The sequence below is a fragment of the Melanostigma gelatinosum genome (genome assembly GCF_949748355.1).
Source record: "Melanostigma gelatinosum genome assembly, chromosome: 17".
Classification (NCBI taxonomy): domain Eukaryota; kingdom Metazoa; phylum Chordata; class Actinopteri; order Perciformes; family Zoarcidae; genus Melanostigma; species Melanostigma gelatinosum.
Genome location: NC_136650.1, coordinates 3,377,513 through 3,400,579, shown reverse-complemented (window position 1 = coordinate 3,400,579; position 23,067 = coordinate 3,377,513). Strand labels below are relative to the sequence as shown.

At 40.7% G+C, this 23,067-nt stretch overlaps 2 protein-coding genes across 2 annotated transcripts in view; both read right to left on the bottom strand.

Annotated features, from left to right (window-relative positions):
* The window catches only part of col28a1a (collagen, type XXVIII, alpha 1a), a gene marked incomplete at both ends in the record, with an annotated part of 36,240 nt that extends 29,681 nt beyond the window's left edge, over nucleotides 1-6,559 (bottom strand). The window contains 4 exons of the mRNA XM_079287910.1: nucleotides 1,462-1,521; nucleotides 1,839-1,859; nucleotides 3,572-4,137; nucleotides 6,433-6,559. Of these exons, the coding sequence (XP_079144036.1) occupies nucleotides 1,462-1,521; nucleotides 1,839-1,859; nucleotides 3,572-4,137; nucleotides 6,433-6,559 (774 nt within the window). The remainder of the gene's footprint in view (nucleotides 1-1,461; nucleotides 1,522-1,838; nucleotides 1,860-3,571; nucleotides 4,138-6,432) is intronic.
* A 14,831-nt stretch (nucleotides 6,560-21,390) lies between these two features.
* rpa3 (replication protein A3) lies at nucleotides 21,391-22,856 on the bottom strand. The gene is made up of 4 exons (XM_079287923.1): nucleotides 22,650-22,856; nucleotides 22,469-22,543; nucleotides 21,697-21,808; nucleotides 21,391-21,604 (listed from the first exon to the last, which is right to left on the bottom strand). The coding sequence occupies exons 1-4, from the start codon at nucleotides 22,746-22,748 to the stop codon at nucleotides 21,522-21,524; spliced, it is 369 nt and encodes a 122-aa protein (XP_079144049.1). The 5' UTR covers nucleotides 22,749-22,856; the 3' UTR covers nucleotides 21,391-21,521.
* Between the last annotated feature and the right edge of the window lie 211 nt (nucleotides 22,857-23,067).

The window sequence follows — 23,067 nt, the reverse complement described above, 5'->3', positions numbered from 1 at the left end:
GGTTACTGATGTGAATGGCTCTGTGAAGGTTCGAAAAAAGATCATGGTTTGTGTTAAAATAATAACATAACAATGTAACTAGCGTAAATAGATAACAAACGGCCTTAGCGACTTACGTATCGTCACGTAACAACTTTACTTACCAACTTTACGTATCAAGCGCAAAGTCAACATTTACTTTTAGTTTCACACGGGACACATAGAGTAAGACTGTAAATGTAACCACTCCTAAATATTGGTAAATAACTGTCTCTGCATTTGATTATTGTTTATTCAAGTGTAAAAATATTGTACATGCAGTTATATAAATGTAAAAATATATTTAAGCACATTTCTGTTATTATAACTTAAATCCTTTTAATTTAGGGTTAATAAACCCACATTACTCTATCAAAGATCAAACTATTAAAGAAAATATCAAAGACAAATATCAAACAAGTTATTACAATAACTTCGTTCAAAGCTTAAAATCATTTCAAGGGTGCGTTTGCACAATCCCACATGAAGTATTTCATGTGTTTTTAAAGCAACGTTTAAAATAGTCTTCAATGTACTCGCAATACATTTATATGTCAAATGTACAGTAACCAGCCAAAGAGCTGCTTCTGTGTTTAAGTATCTCATCATTATGACTTTCTATCTGAGAATTATGACTTTCTATCATAGTTATGACTTTATATCTCATAATTTCGACTATGGGGATATTTTTATTCTCAAGTAGAACTTTAAAAAAAATAAAAAATAAAAAATAAAACTTTTTTTTCTTCTTTTTTTTGCTGGCAGATTCGCGGGCCACATAAAATGACGTGGCGGGCCGCATTCGGCCCGCGGGCCGGGACTTTGAGACCCCTGGACTAAACAATCCCAACTCAAGGTCCACTTACTAGCTTTTTCATGACACGTTGATTTTGAGCGTAGTCAACAAGTATGTAGTCATAAGAGCTACTACGCTCACATATCAACAGCCCCATCTCCATTCAGTCATGAAGACCATGCCATATGTGGTTGAGATCCAGAAAAGGCTTGTTAGTGGACTTTGAGTTGGGATTGGTTTGTAAAACTGTGATGATATAGATTATACATTACATTACCTGGCCCTATTTTTGTTTTGTGAAAAATGTTTTGAAGGCTCATGGAAAAGCTAGTGGGTGAACTTTGGTTGCGATTGTTTGTGAAATTGCTGTTTCCAAGGTCACAAATGCATTTCTAAGCTCAGATAAATGATCAGACTGATGTTGTCTTGTTATAATTATGTGCATTTCCTTTTCTATAGTGGCTCACATCTCGTTGTTTGTCCCGGTAAATTACATTACGACCAGTTACAGATTGGTTGGCCAAACTTACAGTTATATCTCATTGGTTGTTGTAGCTATACATATGTGTTAAGAATTGCTATACATGTTGGTGTAAGCACATAAGGACGATGATTTACAGCAAAGGAGCATACTGTAATACACTCACCGTGCTTCCAGGGTGACCCCTCTCCCCCCGCTCAAACAGACAGCTCTTTGGCTGCGGGCACTGAAATAAAGACATGGGGAGAACAATATATAATGATACAGTTTAAAATATAAACTAAATCAACAATGTGCTTTAGACACAAAAAAAAGTGAAATAATTAGAAGGTTTTCTAGGTTTTCTAGGTTTTCTAGGTTTTTGTCACGCTAATGTTGATAGTTTGCAGAAAGCTTTCTGTTTTGTGTTTTTTACTGTTCATTTCATCTTGAATTAGTTTTATGCACAGGACAACACTGTTCTAAACTGCAATACTACCGAAAATGATCATGTGAGTGAATAATCACTGGGGTTATATTAGTTAAACACCTCACAGTACTTACCCCAATTTTGACAATTGTGTTCTGAAAGAAAAAAACAACAGTTACTCACAGTCCAATCCTGTAGAAATCAAAAACTTGGACCATAGTAACATCGCACATTAGATGTGCGTATGTGTCACATTAATTATATTTAAAGGTAGCCTGAGATTTGATTGTCAACAAAACAAGTTTTTTTTATTTCCACGTCATATAACAGTCCTACTTAATGTTTTGACACTACCTAGCATGCTTTTCCCCAGCCGTCTACCTCAGTGGGCCCTGCTGCGCCACACATCTTTTAAATGAATGAGGAGGGTGCCTTTTCTTTTGCTTTAGTGCAATTGAATTAGTCTGAATGCGCCCTAACCTTGAATCCATACTTTCACATACCCCGGCTCATTGACTGCACTTTACAACCTTTACAACTCTTATTCACTTCCCTGGAGTCAACACGAGAATCGAACCAGAGTATATTTCACTGGCATGACTGCGAATAAGCCGAAACTTGGGTGTGTTTTTGAGTAAGACTGTAATTCCCCAATGTATGACTTGATACTAACTTATAACATTAATAACATTACCACCAGCAAAATGCTTTCGCTAATTAAAACCATACTTTACTTTATAACCGTGGTAGTTATGTCAAAGCAAACCACTAATACGCCTATTTGGAAATGACCTCCACTAAGGGAATTTCACCGATGTCTCTCACCGCAAATAACCTCGGACTTTACTTTTTAACCCTTTCTCTAACTGGGAATGTTGGTATTGGCAGTGGTAGAAGAAGTAAGCCTACTCAAAACTCATTTTACTAAAGTGTGGGCGACCCTGTGGAGAGCAGGGTCATTCTTCAATCAGAGGATCGGCGGTTCGATCCCCGGCTACGCTCGTCGCATGTCTATGTGTCCTTGGGCAAGACACTTAACCCCAAAATTGCTCCCGTAGCTGTGCCTACGGTGTGTGAATGTAGTATGAATAGAGAGTCCTGATGGGCAGGTGGGACCTTGCATGGTAGCCCCTGTCATCAGTGTATGAATGGTTGTGAATGGGTGAATGATGACATGTAGTGTTAAAGCGCTTAGAGTGGTAGGAAAGACTAGAAAAGCGCTATAAAAGTACAGTCCATTTACCATTTAAACCTATTAACTATTATTGTAAAACTATTAGTACCGCTCAGTAAAAGTACACTTCACTCATAACTCAGTTATATTGGGGTACAATCAATTAGAATAGTGGTGTGATTAAATATTTTTCATAACCAAACAGCATAATAAAAATAGCTATTAGGGGCCCTTTTATTTGGAAGCACCCAGGCCCAGGTTGTACCTTGCCTATTGGTAAAGTCTGTTTTTTTCATCCTGTGTACCAATGTATTTCACCGGAGTTTTTGAGTGGCTGCAACTTGGGTGTGTGACACAACTATGTCATGGCTGGTGTTCTGCTGAGGTACAAAAGGAAGCGCAGTGTTGAGTGTGAAGCCAATCATTCGGCCCGTCCCGAACAAGCATATTTTCAAACGGCACTGCAATAGTGTATAATCCTACATCATGCATCTTTGTTTTCATAATTTATCTATGTATATTGTTCATCTATGTCATCGGTTCTAATTACTTATTTCATGGCCTTCTGTCTACACTCTGTTTTCTCCATATGTATGCCAGTAGATTTGCGAGTGCAACGACATCATCAGTGAAACTTCACACTACACTGAAGACCAATAACCCCGATGCAACCCTGACACAGACATGACTGACCAGTTCATTGAAGAGTCTGTCATCCAGCTGGCTGTCAGTGAGGCTGAGGACGTGCTGCTGCGGGGGGGCGCTGGCGATGGATCTTAGTCTCGCACCCATGGAGCCGTCCCTCTGCGGGCCCGACAGCCTGATGGCAAACACCCTGATGTTGTGCCGTTTGGCCTCAGAGGCCGCTGTCACAGCGCTTGGGCTGCGTGGGTGGTCTGCTCCGTCCGTCATCAACAGCGCCACCCTCAGGCTGCTGGAGGACGTCTCACGGCCGAACAACTGGGTGGAGTTGGTGATGGCATAGGCGGAGTAGGTGCCGTGGCCGATGAAGGTCATGGAGGCCACGCGGCTCTGGAAGACGTCCAGGTCCTGCCAGTCCCTGAAGTTGTGCTCCACCGACACAGTGCTGCTGTACTGCAAGGCGGCCAAGCGCAGACGCAGACGCCAGCCGGCCGACTGCAGTTGCAGGAGCTTAGTGCTGAAGCGCAGGACGAAGTCTTTCTGTCGCTCAAACAACAGAGATTTGGCTCTCTCTGAACTGTCCACGATGAACATGATCTCCACCGGGCAGATCATGGCTAGGTAGGAGCCAAAACACAGCCGGATTACATTCTAATTCAACCAGTTAGAGAAGTGTCAAGCAGCCGGTGCAGTGACACATTACAACTTCTACAATTAACTTCGACCTGCATGTTTCAGAGAGTGGTAGGCTATATTGTTCCACCAGCAATGGTACCTTCACCCATCCAACACTTCAGAAGATTTTTTTCCTGGACACACCCTTTCCACCAATGATGAGACATCTCTAAAACTAATGAGTGGATTTTTTCAATAGAACCTCTCCACCAATACATTGGCCAATACATCTGGTCACATTTAGTTTTTACTCTCAAAAGGGACATCATTTCAGGTTCATACACAAATCCATGAGAACCCAGAGTTCAGACCAGTTCTTACACACTTCTCTGCGCTTCCATTAGAGCAGTTACCCACCCACAACCCCACAGAGACTGTGTCTGCCCCACGGCCACTTCAATTAATTCAATTAAAAGTAAACAGCTGAGGACTTAAACAAAGTAACCGAATCCAAGTTAATACTAATGCAACAGTGCAACAAAATGGGATAATAAAGTTGGACTCTTAAATGTCAAATCTCTGTCATCTAAAGCTGTATTAATAAATGATTTAATATCAGATAATCATATTGATTTATTTTGGAAAACAATACAGCCAATTATATTTGTTATAGTGTATCGCGACCAAGGTCTGTATTCTCAATTAATATCTGAATTATCAAGTTCAGGCCTTAAAACAGTTAAAGTAATTATTGTCTGTGATAATATGCATGTGGACATACAAATGATAGACTAAGAACTGCATTTATCTCATTACTAGATTTGATTGGCTTCTATCAGAGTATAGAAATAATTTCTGCATTTGTTCTGCATAGAAATAAATGCATGTCATTTTTTGTTCTGCATTTGTTCTGCATAGAAATAATTTCTGCATTTGTTCTGCATTATACGGCATTGAAATAGAAAATGTAATAGTCTTTCCCAGGCGGCAACCTCCGGTTCTGCCGAGTGAAACAATAAGGAAGTGTCTTAAAACTTGCATCCTCTCTACTGACCAGCAGGGGGCGACTCCTTGCATGTACTTGCGATCTACAGTCTATGGTCTTTCCACAGAACCCTGTTTTATCGGACCATTATTTAAAAACTTTAGAATTCTTATGACACACGTTATTAGGCTTCCAACAGCGTCTTCCCAAAGGCTTGGCGCCCACTATCCGGTTCCAAAGGTTTGAGTAAACACTGTTAGCTCTGTCAGCATTTCCGCCCCAGTTTGCACTTTGTTAGTTAGCACCGTTAGTTATCAGCCGCCGGTTGGCCGTCGACATGTTGAGAGCCATGAAGAGGCAATCGAAAAGCACAGTTTCTGAATACGGGCTGTGTGCATTTCTCCACAGATTGAGCGTCATTCACAGTAGTTATATAGCACCTAGACCTGCTTTATTATTAGACAAGACACGGAAATATCACGTTCTACAACGTAGGACCTTTAAACATCGATACGGGTATGGCCTTAAAAAGCCAGCATTGGAAGGGCTCTAATTTTCAACAATGATTATGGTCCCCAGAGGATGCAAATCAACAGTTCAATGCACAACAGCCAGGATAGATAGGCATTAGAGGCACAGCTGACTGCTGGTATGTCAGGGTTGTTATTGCTCTAAATTGTATCTCACTGTGAAGCTTGCAAATTAAACAGTGCTTTACATTGGGCACGATAATCAGGAAACTGCCATAAGGGCCGGGGTGTGACATTTAATTAATCAGTGTTGACTCTGCTGTAAATCATAGTGTTATGTTATATTCTAACGCATACTCCTTTAAATCCGCCGTAGAGATCAACATTTGTATTTGATTGACATTCTTCTGCAATTTTATTCTGAAAGAAATGATGATGCTTTTAAAGGGGACATAATGAAAAACTCCCTTTTTCAGTGCTTACCAACCAACAAACTGTGGCCCTACATATGTTACATGCAGGCTCATTAGAAAATACTGGTAAAATACAGGTATATTCAGATAGACAGTGTGAAAACAGTAATATGGTTTTTGAACATTAAAGTATGTAAACAAACATGTTCTCGTAGAAACCCCAAAATACAAGTATGCACCTGAAAACAAGCATATGTCCCCTGTCAGTCCTTTAACACACGTATGTTTAATCAGTCACAACACTTTGTGTTCAGACAATGTAGATATTGCAATAATAACTTTTTTCCCAGACGTCATCAGTGACTGATAACCTGTATCTTTGGACAAGGTGATACATTGAAACATTTTATTGCTGTTCAAAACACTTACTTTTGGCCTCATTGATGATGACCTGGTTATCATCTCTCTGTCCTTTCCTCTTTCTGCTTTGACATGTGGTTGGATTTGACAGGGCCAAAGTAAGGATCAGAACCTTTAGGGGCCACCACGGAGTCATTGTTCAGTCCAGCTGCTCAGCCTGGAAAAACGTAGAGACGATTACAGCAGCATTAGTGGTATATGATGCTACTCTGAGACTTAATGGACAGCACGAGTCTTAAAGCATCACTGGTCGGCAGTGATTTCACGTGGACACAAGAGGGAGACAGGACCGGCCTCAGGTGAATTCCCTCATCCTATCTGCTCCCTGTCACAGCTGAAGTCCCGGCTGCTGTTTGCCATCATCACTATTACCTCGACCGCTATGGCTACATCTGCTTTTACCAACCACTACTACTGCCGCACTTACCACTATGTACTACTGCTAATACTGGTGTTGGTATTATGAATGCTTCTCATACATCTACTGCCAAAACTACATCCCAGTGCTGCTTGTAATGATACTAATACCGCTGCTGCTAGTATATAGTAGCATCTAGTAGGGTTGGACAATAGGACGGTACATAATGTGAGACAATATACATTTATTTTGGAAAGCTTTTTTTATACTCTGGTAACTATTCCTTTAACAGTTCTGCTTGTGTGAGGTCAATAGACAAACGGAAGGACAGATTTGTGTCACTATTTTTATTCGATAGGATTTTTGCGTCGTCAGAAATTCCTGTGTGGTTAGCCAGACATCTAAAATATCTCAATAGATTTCATGCAAAACATACATGATGCAATACAGGATTTTATTCATATCACCCACCCTTACTATTAACACCACTACTACAATTACTACAGATATCATTATGCTATTTCTTCTACTTCCAGAAATGACTATTATAATTACAAATAGCCTACTAGTGCTATTATTGTTTATATTTATAACTATTGTAGTATGACTACTGCTCTGCTGCTGCCACTGAAATACTTCCACTACAGCTAATTACCATGACTACCTATTGCTGATTATTCTGATGATTGTACCAGTGTGGTATTTGTATTTTTAATCTGTTTATGAAATGTGCTACACAAATAAACTTTGGTGCGGTTACTGGTGCCACAAAACTATACTGCCATTACCATTACAACCACTACTCCATACACAATGTATCTGGTATCATAATGATAATAATAATAATAATAATAATAATAATAATAATAATAATAATAATAATAATAATAATAATAATAATAATAATAATGATAATAATAGCAATACTAATAATAATAATAATAATAATAATAACAATAATAATGAAAGAAACAAAACAGCATGTGTCCATATTATCATGTGGATGTCAGTTTGAATGGAGTTTCTAAACCACAACGGGAGCCGTACCTGTGTGTTAGTAGAATAGGAGCTCCGGGTTAATCCATCAGTGAGACCAACAGGCGCTGCACTGCTGCGTTTGAGCTCTGGAGTTCAACCTGCAGCCCTTCTGATGGTCACAGCACACCGGTGACAAGTCACCCACATTACAACAACTAAGACTTCCTGTTAGTCCCCTTTACAATAAAACAATACTTGAGAAACGAAGCAAATTGTTGTCATTTTTTAAAGTGGTTTACCCCTAGAGTTGTACGTATCATATTATGACATTAATATGATTTCAACATGCAATTAGGAGTATATTTTGAAATACTGTTCGTAGTTCTGTTTGGCGCCAGCTGCTTTTATTTTGAAGGCTAATTATTCTGGCAAACTGACGCGGCTGCAGCCACTTTTCACTCATCACAAATTCTGATGAAGTGACTGGCAATGCAACAATAGCAATGATCAGCTAACTGTAAAGGAAAACAAGATGTACTATTATTCTATTATTGTACAATGCATATTATTCCAATTAGTATCTGTAAGAAGCATATTGTTGTAGCTTGTTAAGGCAGCGTTTTAGTCTGATATGTCTCTGGAGATTGTTCTGCATTCAGAGATCCAGGACTAGTGTCAGGCCCTTCTCTACAGCTCCCTCCCTCTATATTGACAAGAATCAATTTAAAATGCATCCCTTTCACTGTGCCTTGATATTATCTCTCTTTTTTTTCAATGTATCTTTTCTTTTTCGTCTATTGTGTTTTGTCTCCTTTCTTTTTCTTGTGTCCTCTGTGTGCTGGTAAAGCAATTTGGGTCCACTGTGTTGAGTATAGATGACAGATGAAATGTTTTATCTGAAAAGCAACCTGCTGTCAAATTCATTTAGATGGGTAAAAAATACAATGTTTCCAGAAAGCAACATCAAATTTAAAAAATGTTATTATGGCGAGCGTGTGAGCAAACAGTTGTCTAATTACACATCCAGTAGACGAGGACACCCTGTCTCTTACAAAATCACAAACCCATACAACAAAACTGCTTTATCGATTACGTGTCACGTAAACACGTGATAAAAAACAATGTGAATTGAAACATGGTTTCTGACAACATGACATTCTAATATTCATATTTGCTCTGCTTTGGTCTCCCCCAACTCCTGAGGAAAAAAGCATCTGACTCTTTAGCTGCTAAATGCTCCACTATGTTGCAGTTGTAAGTTTATCAGAGCTGTTTCTTTTTGTGAAAACATCTGCCTAATGCGGTTGGAAAGGTTAAAAGATAAATCATCACTCACGGTTGATGAGTGATGATTTATATACAGGGATGGGTCAAATGCAGGAGTCAAATTTCATGTATGTGTAAATGTATATGACAATAAAAATGGCTTCTTATTCTTCTTCTTATAGAATTATTGACTGGAGTAGCTTTAAATACTTGGCTAAGTTTCTTTCCACCACTTTTAAAATGTTTTTTTTTTTAATTAGTTTTTTTAATTGCAACTTGAAAAGTGTCAGAAGTCACCCAACACAAAATGCTCTCAGCTGTAAAACTGAGTTCATGGTGTTGATCCATGTAAAGGTTATTGCATCCATCAACCATCTTTCAATGCGAAGAAAATGTACATAGCATGAGACTCAGTCAAAAACAATAAAAGCGTACACTAAAAATGATTTATAGGGTGAGGAAGACAGAACATGGAGTCTGGGGTTGGACTGAAATATGGTTCTCTCAGGATGGGGGAGAGAAAAGAGGATATTTAGGATGTTTAACCCTAATCTTTATGGAGTTGTTTGCCGAGTGGCAACCTTAGAAGGTTGAGCGTCTGTGAGAGACTGTACCTGGAGGATGTCGGTATGAGAAACCTCCATTAGCTGCTCCCATAATTCATACAGACAGGCTCAGTCTGGCTCAGGGCATGAGGCCTCACACATGCATGTGTGAGGCCTCATGCCCAATTCCTGACATAAATCATGGATATGTCTGTGACCTGCCACTGCTCTTGCTGCAAAGAGTTACCAATCATTCAATGAATGTTAACTGGAACCTCGGAGAAAACATTCCTCCACAGATCCTCTACTTTTATATCATATCGATTTGCTGCTGCTTAGAATAAACTGTGGTCTGAACTGACCTCATACACACTTACACACCTGTTTGCACAACAAGTGGTAAAAGGTTGGTAGGCTAAGGTGAGGTTACATTCAGGATATCTAGGCAAAACCTTCACAAGAAAATCCTGACATATTTTTATAAAGGCAAAGAACTGGATACTGGAAGTAAGCAACACATTTAAGATGATATTTTGTGTTTTTGTAAAGATTCCCAGCTGCTTTCTGTTGTTGGAAACAAGGTTGATGACAAATTCCTGGTAGTGAAACCAAGACAATGAGCTGAAGAGGGAGTGCAGAGTCTGGTGATAATATTCTGTGGGATCGCCACAACAAACGACCTCTTATATGTATTACAGACAGTCATATATATAGATATATGTATATATATACCTGCCAAGGCGTCGCCGATCTGTGTCATTTAAGATGGTAAAATCAGGTTGCACGAAGCACGGCTGTCTTCACGTCTGTTTGTGGATCTAAATGGACCCCCTTTTGGACAAATTTGATCCAGTGGTGTTCTTGAGAACCTGAATTAACCAGGATGGCAAAGGGAAGCTTCGAGCTGTGCATGTGTGAAGCAGAAGTGACGTTTAACTCTGTGTAGTTGATACTCACAGGGAGTCACCAACTGCAGTGACTCTATGGGTACATCCCAAGTGTCTTATTTGTCATTTCCTCACTCCTCTCTCCTCGCGTCTCTCCATACATCCCTAGTGGGAGGGACTAAGACGAAAGGAAAGGACACAAGTGAAGGAAACGGGGATGCAATTAAGAGACTTGGGTTGTACCCTGTGAAGACAGCGAGTGCAGATGCAGAAGACCGGAAAACGCTGACCAATCAGAGCAGACTAGGCTTTATCAGAATGGGGGCTTAAAGAGACAGGCACTAAAACAGAGCGTTTCAGACAGAGGGTGAATACAAGTATATTCAGAAAGACAGTATGATGTGTTTTTTTCACATTAAAGCATGTAAATATGTACTAGAAGAACCCCCAAATACAAGTATGAACCTGAAAATGAGCATTACAAGTCTCCTTTAATTTCCAAGAAATGCAGTTTTATATTTGCTGTTTCAGAAACAGTAGAATCAAGCTTAATGGTCATTGGTGAGTCATGTGAGGTGCTAGTGACGTGACTCCTGAGGTTCTCTCTAATCACGTGAGGTGCTTTTCATTGAAGTTAACGTCAACCACAATCTGTCCCAACTCAAATTAGTTGTGTTGCCTAAACCTAACTTCCCCTGGAGACGTTTATTTTGAATGGAGTGGTCTCACCGACGTCACGATCTCCTTAGTTACGAGGTCGGTCGGCCATGTTGGAGTACATACAGAACCTACATGGCGGCGCGTAAGCAAGGAAGTGCGGCGAAAATACCATACTTTGAATCACTGGATAGTGCATCAAAGGTTCGCTACCTGGCCAAATTGAAGGTTATTGGTAACTTGGATCCCTATACGATGAGTGCAGATGGTTTCAGTGCCGATCCTACTTATCTTCCATCGGTAAACTACGCCAACATCTACACGTATCTCGTGAACACCCCGAGTCCTTACACAAAATACGAGCTGGAGTGCTACAAAGGGCTCGACGCTTATAATCAGTTTGTCAGTGGATGGGTCCGAGCCGTCAAAGCAACGGTCGTCGGGAATTCTCATCTCGTCATTGGAAGGGTAAATATATACAGATCTGGTCCGATATTGAGCAATATTCAATGTTTACTCAGCGCAAACAGACACGTGTGTTTGTTTACAATGTACATGCACGTCATTGTGTGCGTGTGTGTAGGAATTCACTTTCAACTAACTCCTAACTTCATCCCCCCCCACACATATATATATATACATACATATATATATATGATCTGACGTTAAACTCATATCAAGCAATGCTGAGGCTGCATCTCTGTGTTCCGCCTGTTGTACACGCTCGACACGTCTCTGGTACCGACTGCTGTCACGGGCCGATGAAGCTTCGGTAACCTTCTCATGTAAAAGTTTAATTTATATTTCCTTTATTAAATACTGTTCACAAACGAATTAGTAAATAAAATCACTGACCACTTATAAAGTGATCCGCACATACTCTAGTGTACGCCAAATTCCATTCCTTTATATCTCGAGAGATGCGTGACAGCCATTTCTCGCGACGTCGCTTGGATAGCTCCTTCGTGTCATTTCCTTGATGTGTAATGACCGCTGGCAAACCAAAGAATGATTTCTTGTCTCTATCAGCTCTGCTGCCACAACCAAAGACAGCACAAAAGTTCACCACCGATAGGTTATGCGACTCAGCCGTACATGCCAGTGGCTTTGTGTGTACTCCAACATGGCCGACAGCTAAACTGTGACGTCACACGAGACCACTCCATAGACACATGCGTGTACAAATACTGATCCTCCATTCCTGAGAGGGGTACCTAGGTGCCGTAGTTTGGAACTTAGGACCATTGACCAAGTGTTGGTATTTGATCTTCATCAGAAGATCATGGAACTGTCAATGTAAAAAAAAAATGGATGGCTTTTAAGTTCAGCTTCCAAGGATAATCACAGCCTTATATGATATGAAAAGATTTTAAAACGCGTGTTAAATGTGTGTAACGTTTGTGTGAGGCAGTGGATGTGGATGTGTGTGAAGAAAGCAGACCCGGGTGCCCGATGCTGCCGGCTGTATGGGAAGAGACTGCCGGTGACGCTGGCTGTGACGCACTGTCTGCAGACAGCTCTGCGTTAAGACAACACAGCCGGCCGGCAACAGCACCAATACCGCTGGGAGTTCAGAAGGAGCTTCCTGCTGCAGTTCAACATATTTTGATAAGACCAACAAGCTTTTTACAGCACACGGCTGCACGGCCAGACGCTTTCTGGACACAAGCATGGCCCTGTGGAATGCAGCCAGGGTCGGAGTGGGAACCAAATTCGGCCCTGGCAATTTGACAGTTTTGGGTCCCGTGTGAATCAGATGGGCTGTTCCATCATAAAGTGGTCCACCACCGGCAGGCACATTCTTATTCCCATCATGTCTGCTGGTGGTGGCCTTGTGGGCCGGCCACTTGGCATTTGCCAGAATTACCTGAAACTGACCATGGGAGCAGTATCTTTTCAACTGAAATTCACAGCCTGATGGAGGAAATGAGATGAGCTTTTTTTAAATTTATTTTTTCAAAATAATAAAAATAAAATTGGAAAATGGGATTTTTTGACAACTTGTAACCATTGCCTATCATCTTCTGGTTACAGATTGAATTGTTTATGCGTATTTCTTCCTGCTGTGGGCTTCGGCAAATCATGTTGAATGTGATTCAAACATGAGAAAATAGGCAAAACTTTGTATACATATCTTGTAGTGGTGTCACGGATCACGGATCGATCCGTTCGGATCACCCCTCACGGTTCGGATCACTCGTGAACCGCGGATCAATCGAGTATTTTTTTTCTTTTTTACAGTGTAATCACAGTGTGTAATAAAGTTCTACTGCTGCTGTTTCTTTTCAAGTAACAAGTCCCCGAATATCAATGCAGAGTGTCAGTGAACAGATATAAAGCAGTAGTGTGTTCACATGACCGGAGCAGCTTAGAAGCATTTAACGGTGACGTCATGGCGAGCGGAGGAACTTGAGAAGCCGCGGCGTCATTTAAGTCGCAAGTTTGGGAACATTTTGTCTTCCCTGTAACGTATAATGACGGATGAGGGTGGTGGACAAACCGTTACGGTATGTCGGCGTTATTTAAAGAGAGACACACGACAACGGCAAAACATCGGCATGTCCACACATATGAAGAGACACCATCCCGTCTGTCAGCGACGGGGACACTCCGGTGTAGAAAACAAAGGATTTCTAAATCTGGTTAAAATGCTTGAGCCACGCTACGAAATCCACTCACGCACCCACTTCAGTGTGAAGCTGTTCCAGACCTCTATGAGAAGGAAAAGACTGCAGAGACTGCTTTCACCACGGCGGAGTGATTCTTAGTCCGGTGCTGTAGACACGCCCCCTCTGTGAGAGTCACACAGACACACACCTGGGGCAGGTGCTGTAGACACGCCCCCTCTGTGAGAGTCACACAGACACACACCTGGGGTAGGTGCTGTAGACACGCCCCCTCTGAGAGAGTCACACAGACACACACCTGGGGCAGGTGCTGTAGACACGCCCCCTCTGTGAGAGTTACACAGACACACCTGGTTCAGGTGCTGACAGAAGTGTCAGAGTGAAGCTAGACAGGCCCAATGATATTCCAGTCACCACAGAAAGGTCGACCCTTGCTGAGCAGTTCAGTTCAGTGTAAACAGTGGAAGCTCACTGGCTGTTTCTTTCTTTCAGTATTGATCAAAGGACGAGGGAATCAACATACCTCATGTTGCACTTAAACTTAACAGAATTCTTGAATGTATTATTTTTATTTATTTATTTCATTTTGTTTCAAATTGGACATCTTCAATATTTTTGTTTTCATGTAAGACTATAGCCCAAAGTTCTTTGCTTTAAGTGTTCTTGAGGTTCTTTAATTAATAAATGGAAAGCAAAGTTATATTTGTCTCCTCCCCTTTTCTTTGTTGATCCGAAAAATGATCCGAACCGTGACTCCTGAACCGTGATCCGAACCGAACCGTGAGGTTTGTGATCCGTGACACCCCTAATATCTTGCTTTTGGTTTGTCTTGCTGATGTGGTTGTGCTGTGATGCATTTCTGTTTGTAGGACGATTATCTGTCCTATTTTCTATGTGAAAATGTAACTCTGCACTAAATGCATTCTCCGCTTTATGGTCTATTTGACTCTAAATGGACCATCATTTACTGAATTACTATCATGCTGTATTGAAGAAGACTTGACTATAAACTCATGTAAACAATATATACTGAGGTATTCAATCAATTTCTCATTTCCATCACCATTTCCATCACTATTTTCTCATAGAAAATACAACTTCCTTTTGCAACCGGAGGAGTCACCCCCTGCTGGTCAGTAGAGAAAATGCAAGTTCAAGGTACTTCCGCATTGGCTTCACTCAGCAGAAGCAACGCAACTAGCAAAAATAAATAACAACCGCTCCTAGCAGACTCCCTTACGTAACTTTTCATAACAAACAAGAAGCGTAAAGTCAGTGTTTACTTTTGGTTTCACACAGGACACCTCGCAGTGGTCTCCTGGGTAACAGTTGTGTCTTTGTTTGACCCATCCACTACTCGTTGTTATACCACTAAACTTTCAACACTGGTCGCTCGATGTTCTTTGTCCCTTAAATCATGCGTCACTCGTTGAACAGAGTCACTTGCTCTGACTGAATGCAGAAACGCTGACATTAAACGCATCCCCGGTTTGCAGAAAGGCCTCCTAGTGACTGGGCTGATTATTAACTATTGGAACTTTTGATGTGTTTTCTTCCCAGAAACAATGGGATTGCATGAGGCACATGCTAACTACTTTTGGATATGCAAGTTTTGTGTCTTTCATGAGATAAAATGTCTCGCCGTTTGATCAGTAGGCCTACACAGTTCTCAGACTTGGTAAAAGCGACTGCTCTTGAGGCACACATTCAAACAGACTGGGTGATTAAAAAGCAGCATTGTTTAAATGTAACTTCAAAGAGGCACACAGTGCTATATATCTACTGCACCAGGCCACAAAGACAGTTTTAGAGCCTATGAGTGCTTACATGAGGAGTTTGCAGGTATGGAGTCTTCCTGAACTTGCCATTCTCGGATCATTTGTTGAAGCTCCCTGTGGCACTTTGGCAGGCCTGACAGCTTCATACGGTCGGCCCAGGAGCCCCGCTCAGGGCCCCTGATCGGCATGTGATAGATATGCAGAGGTTGTCTCAGACATGTTGGCTCACATTGGACTGCATTCAGGGGCAACTACTGAATAAAAAGAATCACGGTGTCCACCTTGGAATGCAGAATATGAACTGATAATCTCTGGAGGTGTGGTAATGGGTTAAGCGCAGTGAGTTTTACAAGCTCCACCGCTCAGTCCAACAGTTATTGTGGTCATGTCACGGTTAACAAGCAGAACAGAATGACACCATAAACATCAAGCCCTCCCAAAAAAAAAGCTTTCTATGTGACAAACCTTTAGGGCAGTCAACATTATCATGCCTGATGATGACTGACACTGCGGGACAAAAGCGAACAGACTCAGCTCTACACTGATAGATGAGTGTGATGATGGATTGGGTACATAATAGATTTCTTAAGGTCAGCACTGTGTCCAGTCGGCAGCGACCCACCAACAGGATCAAGAGGATCATTTTATTTGACAGTGTCAGGGGTGTCAGTCTGTAAAACCTGCAATGAAACGTCTCATTCTGCCAAAGGAGCTCTTAACTCATTTAAAGAATTTCACTTTAGCTTACTTTCCCACCGAGAACTAAATCCAAAGCGTGTCCAAAGTTCTGAATCAAAACAATGAACACTTGTCAGTTTTGAAAAATTGTTTGCATAAAAACAGTTAATTAAAAAAAATGTGAACTAACTTCAAGCTGCGCTGATCAGTGTTTTATATATTTAACTGAGAAGCACTGTCGCCTCACAGTCAAGTTCTGTCAGGTTCTGGGCCCTTCTGTGTGGAGCATGTTCTTCCTGTGTCACCGTGGGTCCAACAACATGCACGGCGGCTTAAATCGGTTCATTGGTGACTCTAATTTGTTCACAGGTGAGTCAGGGCTGTAAAGTAAACTGAAAACTGAAACTAAAAGCAGTGAAACATTTTGTAATAAACTGAAACTTAATAAAATGAATTTCCTTTAAAATCATAAATATGAAAGTAAATTGATTTCAGTTTTCTTTTTTAAAGCAACTTTACATCACAACCAAAATAAAGTAGACAGCATGAATTTCCATCAACTCCCATGATGTTGAACAACAGAAATTGAAGGGACGCAATCGCTTCACATCGGACACTAAAGTACGAAGATTAAACATGAAACATTGTGGCCACTCCACAGTTCTCCAACTGTGTTTTGTGAAACAAAATCTAAACTTGCAAACGCACTCTGAAAACGAAGTAAAATTTAAATAAATGAGTTTTTACAATGATACAAAATGCAGAAAAACAGCAAATCCTCACATGCAAGAAGCAAATGTTTGGCATTTGTATATGTGATGCAAACTGAACTGACAATTGTTTTTTTGTTGATTGACTAATCACTTAATTAACTGAATGTTTCAGCACTCGTTTTTATCAGCATAGTTTGTACCTGGATATAATGCAGGCTCAAACACTATCAAATGAATCAGATCATGATCACACGCTTTAGGTTTTCAGAGTCAAAGTAAACCAATTAACGAATGAATGTGTGTGCAGGGTTTGACAGGGATATGGCAGAAAACAAAGACGTTTCCATGACAAAGTGTGTGAGATGGAAGCGATAGTGTCCGTGGACGGAGGCAGATGGAGCAGATGCAACATTTCCAGCAGTGTCTGGACTTGCTGGAAGGTGGCAGCTGGCTTCCTCCAGGCTACTGCCCTCCCACCCATCAGCAGACTGAATGATGCCCCGCCTCTTTGCTAAATACACAAAATATACACATCCATACATCGGTTTGCTATAAATATATATTTCACAGAGATCGTTTCCTCCTTGATCACATTTTAGGTCACAATTCAAAGTGGTTGGCATTCATCATCCCACTGAAGGATGACACTTACAATTTAAACGCCTGTCAAGGTACATTAAACCCAGGGCTCTGGAAAAAATAAACACTGATTCATTACAAGCTCCAATCAATCTGTAAGATTGTCCTGTCTGACATCTTGTGCAGGAAAATACATTACATGTTTGTTCAATTATTGTGAAATTAGATATTGCAAAGGAAACCCCAACCATTAGTGGCTCAACAACTTTAAGAGTCAAATCAATGAATCAATGAATTCATGAATGAATGAAGGACTTTATTGTGTTCGGAACATCTTTCAGTCCTAATGAATTCACAATTACTGTGGTGGAAAAATAACTAAAAACATTTTATCATGTATAATTCTAAAATAAATTGAGTTTTATGCTTATTTGTTTCTTTTCAATATTTTCAGAAGCAAATATTCTACCTTTTACACCATTTATCCTTCAGCTGTAATAAGTTACTTTGCAGATTCATATTAACAAATATATGATCAGTGTATAAAATATGATGCAAACAGTAGATTACTATGCCTTTAATTTCATTTATTTTCTTCAACTTTTTGTGTTTTTTGTCTTTGAATCGTCTCATAAGTCTTGTCTTACTCTCGGCAAGAACGCAAATAAGAGTATTCCTGCCAAAAAATGTATTTCATTCAAATTTTGAATGATGGACTTTTACAGTTATGGAATTTTGACAGGCAGTTTTCATGATAGTGATAAAGTTAGTAACAGCCACAAATAGCAGTCTGAAGCTATTGGCTATTGGTTCCTAATCTTTTGGCTTGTGACCCATTAATTGGACGTCTACTCACAATCCCAGTCTCCAGTTGAGTCGTAATTGAGAAAATATTCCAGAAAGATTCATTTAAAAACATCAGTGTAGCAGATACATGAATCATCTCATAACCTTTCACAACTATCTTCTCTGAATGTAACAGTTGTACGTTGCTACAAACTGTATCAACATACAGACAACACTGACTGGATCAGATCATATTTGACTATTACCGATTTGATAATACATCAACAGTAAGAGAAACGTTTCACTGAAGAATTGTTTGACAGTTGCATAACCTACTCTGTGGTTCAAAAGGATCCATCTAAAGTTTAAAAGAACCTTTAGTGCAGGGCTGTCAAACTCATCTCCACTCTGGGACACATCAGCATCACGTCTCCCTCAAAGGGCCGGTTGTAACTGTAAGACTGTATAACTAACTTCTCCTAACATATTGTTAAATAACTCTCTCTGCATTCGATTATTGTTTATTCAAGTGTAAACATATTGTACATGCAGTTATATAAATGAAAAATGATATTTAAACACATTTCTGTTATTATAACATAAATCATTTTAATTGCGGGTTCAGAAACCCACATGACTCTATCAAAGATCAAACTATTAAAGAAAATAACAAAGACAAATATCAAACACAAGTTCTGACATTAACTTTGTTCAAAGCTGTTTGTTCACCTCTCTGCATCACTAATGTTCCTCCCTGTCGTCGTCCTGCATGGCAGCTACATCCAAGAGCTGCTCACTGAGAGTCAGGTCTGATGAACATGGATAGATGATGTCTCCGTGTTGTCTGTGCTTCATCAACAGTTCATTAGAAACACAAGTACCTGCTCGTCTCTTAGCTAGCTGTGTTGTTAGATTGCTGCTAGTTCATGAACTCGGTCTGCGATGGTGTTTCTTCACAAACTGACATTTGTAAAAGTCTGTATCTGGTCGGAGCTCTGCTCACATACCTTCAGCATGCACTGGGCTGTAGCTGTGTAAATATATTCTGCTGTGATTGCAGTCTGTCTTTTAATTCTTGGACAGTTTGATGTTTTTCTTGGAGGCTAAATTTAGCTCCGTGTTTGATGTCAAAATGCCGACGTGAATTGTATCCTTCATCACCGACACGCCTCATAACACAGCAGACAGACCCGTTCTCCTTGAAGCACAAACATGTGTTCACTTTCACATCTTTCATTACATTTTCTTCCCTCTGCATCAATTTTTCTCTTCGTGGACATTTTGGGATTATTTGTGGATCTTTTTCAATGGTTGGAAAACCTCTTTACGGGCTGTTGCCTCTGCTGTCCACCTGTTGTGATCGTTGTAATGGAACAGAAAGCCTGCGTTGGCAGCTTTAAAGACGCGGTGATTCCAGAATGAGTGAAGAAGTTGCGGCTCAGACGCGTCTAATGAAGGACAAAGAGGAGCGAAGGCTCTAATGCTTTTTAGACAATGGAGACCACAGAAAAAAAGGAAAAAAGACATCAGAAGATGTTCTTTTTGCGATAGAGAAAAGTTACAAAGATGAAAGTGCCCGTTTTGCCACGCTATAGTTTTCATGGGAGCTGTAGTTTCTTTCTCTGCTATATTTTTACATTATGTTACAAATGCACTTATTTTATTTAAAAATACATCCGTAACTTAACAGAACAATCATAATATTATGAGCAAATGTTGATCTTTTACTTAACCTAACCAAGTAGTTCTGTAGAATTTACTTTGTTCAATTTACAACATACCAGCTGAATCAGGGTTGGAAATGACCTTGCACGTTAGCTGAACTCTCGCAATGTCACGAGTTCTGAGAATTCTCAACTCTTTTATTTGAAATCTGTCTCTCTCTAAAGTCCCCCAACTAAGTAAAACACCAAATCACTTCAGTGGAACTTTTTAAGACGAATGTGCCGGTCTGTATGTGTGGACCATTCAGAACCAGCAGAGTGTGCTACAACCAAAAGGATGATGCTGTGATCCGGTGGCTCATTGAGCTGCAGGGCTCTGAGGGGGGCGCTGAGCAGCAGAACTCCATGAAGGACTTCATAACAGTATGCATGTCTGAATGTAGAATTGTGATGACTGTTTTCACTTCTCTTATTTCACATGTTCTAGTTACACGTGTTTGAAGAGCTGCACTGAAACAAATATCATATTAGTCTTTACATAAATGAAACTCAACTATGACTACGGGTCAACTATGACTACGGGTCTACGCACCCCGAGTTACGTTGCCCCCTTTAACGGTGGACCCGCCAACTCGAGGGCGACTCCGACTTCGCCCTTGTGGAGGACGTCTCACAAAGCGTAGACCCGTACCGGAGTATCTGGGCCCGCGAGATCGCGGCCTTTTTAGGGGCGTCGAGCCTGAATAGGAAGTGTGAGACTCCGTTGGGAAGGAGAGTACTTTCAGGTGAGTCGGCGCTGTCAGAAGTCCGTTTCTAGTTAAGTTGGACCGAAGTCTTCCCTCTTTCTTTCAACGCGGTTAAGCACCAGGTTCCTCATCCCTTTTCATTGGATAACTGGGCCCTCTTCCCTCAGCTGAGACCGGGAGGACCCGCCTACTTTGCAGTAGCCTGCCCTCTCACCGGGGTACCGCGGTAGGACGACCCACCACCTGCACGTGTCCCTGACAACTTCCAGTCCAAATACCACAAATACCACACTTCCAACTGATTTTTTTTAGCTCGACAAAATTTATGACTGTAGTATTCGTATTATGACAGAGGAACAGTAGCACAAAGAGGAATCTACATACAGAAAGAGACCAACTGTGGAATATAGCTGCTCCAGTTGTTTATCTTGTGAAAAGTCAAGCTTGCTTCAGATAAACTTTAGAATGTATAAGTGCACGCCGACATCACGTTAAGAGGGGATCTCATGATGGTCAGTGTGGACCGGAGGAACTATTCCAGGAAGTCTTCATTTGGCACTTTGCTTTTCTTTTAAGGGAGACTTAAATCTTTTAAATTGAGATCATTTCTTTAAACTTGAAAAGGTTGTTGAAGTGTCTTGTTTAGAATTTCATGCTGAAAAAAAAAAGAACAGAAAAAAAAGACTTTCCACCTCATTTGGTCTTTACAGGTTTTAATTTATTGACAGAGCGTGACATTACGGATTCCTTTGTACAAATCTATTTCTACTGAAAACAAACACTGGGCACATGAACCAAACATCGGTCTCTAGAGACCTAACCCTCTCAGATGAGCCTCATCCACTTGCAGCCACTTCAAAAGGGTAGTGCTCCGGGAAGTCATGGATGATTTTCAGGGCTTCGGTGTAGAGTTCCAAGTCTGCGGGATGAGCGGACAGAACACAGTTTGAAACCTCCACCGATGACTGCTGCTGTTATTCACCGTATGTAAAAATAATAAAGCAGACCTACCAAAAGGAATGCCCTTGTCCTCTCGCAGCAGGTTGTATGTGCTGGCCATCAGAACTCCTTTGTTGGACACCATGCCAATGACCTCCACAATACCGCTTAGCCCTTCCTCAAGCTGGGGAAACAACACAACTGATTAGAACACCATTATTGACACCACATTGAGTGAAAATAAAGCTAGCCTTTTGGATAGAGTAATGTATTAATGGCATATTATTTTTAAGATACAGTGGTGGAAGAAATATGTTGGGGAAAAAACAACAACTTTCTCTATTTGGAAAAGATAAAAAAGTAACTTGAGTAATGGTGAAGGAAAAGTACTCATTATTCGTATTAACACAAACTGATGTTGGAGATAGTTGAAGTGGAATTAATTTGAACCATTTTCTGTAAACTTTTCCATTTTTGTCTCATCTTCCTCAGTTTTACACATTAGAAACTAATAACACATGAGACACGCATTTGGCCTGAGCTAGCTCCATTAATATTGAAAACAAGCTGGATCACGTCATTCCTCTTTAGTTAGACGAGTTAATCTTTTAAATGAACAACCCAGCGTACCAACAGTCACTCCATCGTTGCTAACACACTAGTATGAGGCAGAAAGGAAGGACATGGAGGACCCATGACATCACAGATGTGGCCTCTGACGTCTGGGTTAAGTTATTGGAAAATCAGTTGACGGTTCAGAAGTTTATGCGGAAAAGGAATCAAAGACAAATAACTTAAATTTGATGAATTGCAGTGAACAGATTCAGAAAGTGTTGTTACTCACAGGATCGTTAAGTTCAACTGTTGCGATCTTTCCTTCTCCATCCGCGACAGTGAACGTTTTTCCCGTTGGGTGAACCTGGCGCAGCAGGAGAGAAGATCTTCATATTTAGCCGTGCCACGTTAGCCATGATAGCAACTGTTAAAATAGCATTATTACTAAACCTCACTAAAGCAACACTGACCTTTTCCACACGCCCAACGAAGCAGACCGGTCTGCTTATGTACTGCGACAGCAAAGAGCACGTTATTCTTGGCTTTGGGACATCCAGTATACCTGCCATCTTTACGGGTTTGCTGTTTGTGGCGTTACTAAACTCCGTACAAAGCAGTATCGCGCGGGAAATATTTAGTTGTACACTTTATATCACATACAAGCTCTCGCGGGCGGTGTTTCTACATTCACATTTAAAAGCATCCGGGTTTGTAATTACGGCAAACGCAGGAAGGGAAATCCAACGCCTCCAACGTTTATTACGACATATCCGGTGTGCTCTGACATTTCCTTCCGTAAACAACAATCAATAGTTCTGCTACATATTTCCGGTAACATGATTTGTGTAGGAACTGTAGGTAGTGTTATAGTTTCTACACGAACACGGG

Bases quoted from the DNA above. Each gene is read 5' to 3' on its own strand.
- rpa3 (XM_079287923.1), bottom strand. From the start codon at position 22,748: ATGGCAGGTATACTGGATGTCCCAAAGCCAAGAATAACGTGCTCTTTG. The intron at 22,544-22,649 runs GTCAGTGTTGCT...CTGCTGCGCCAG, and splicing joins TCGTTGGGCGTGTGGAAAAG to GTTCACCCAACGGGAAAAAC. The intron at 21,809-22,468 runs GTGAGTAACAAC...TTGTTTCCCCAG, and splicing joins CAGTTGAACTTAACGATCCT to CTTGAGGAAGGGCTAAGCGG.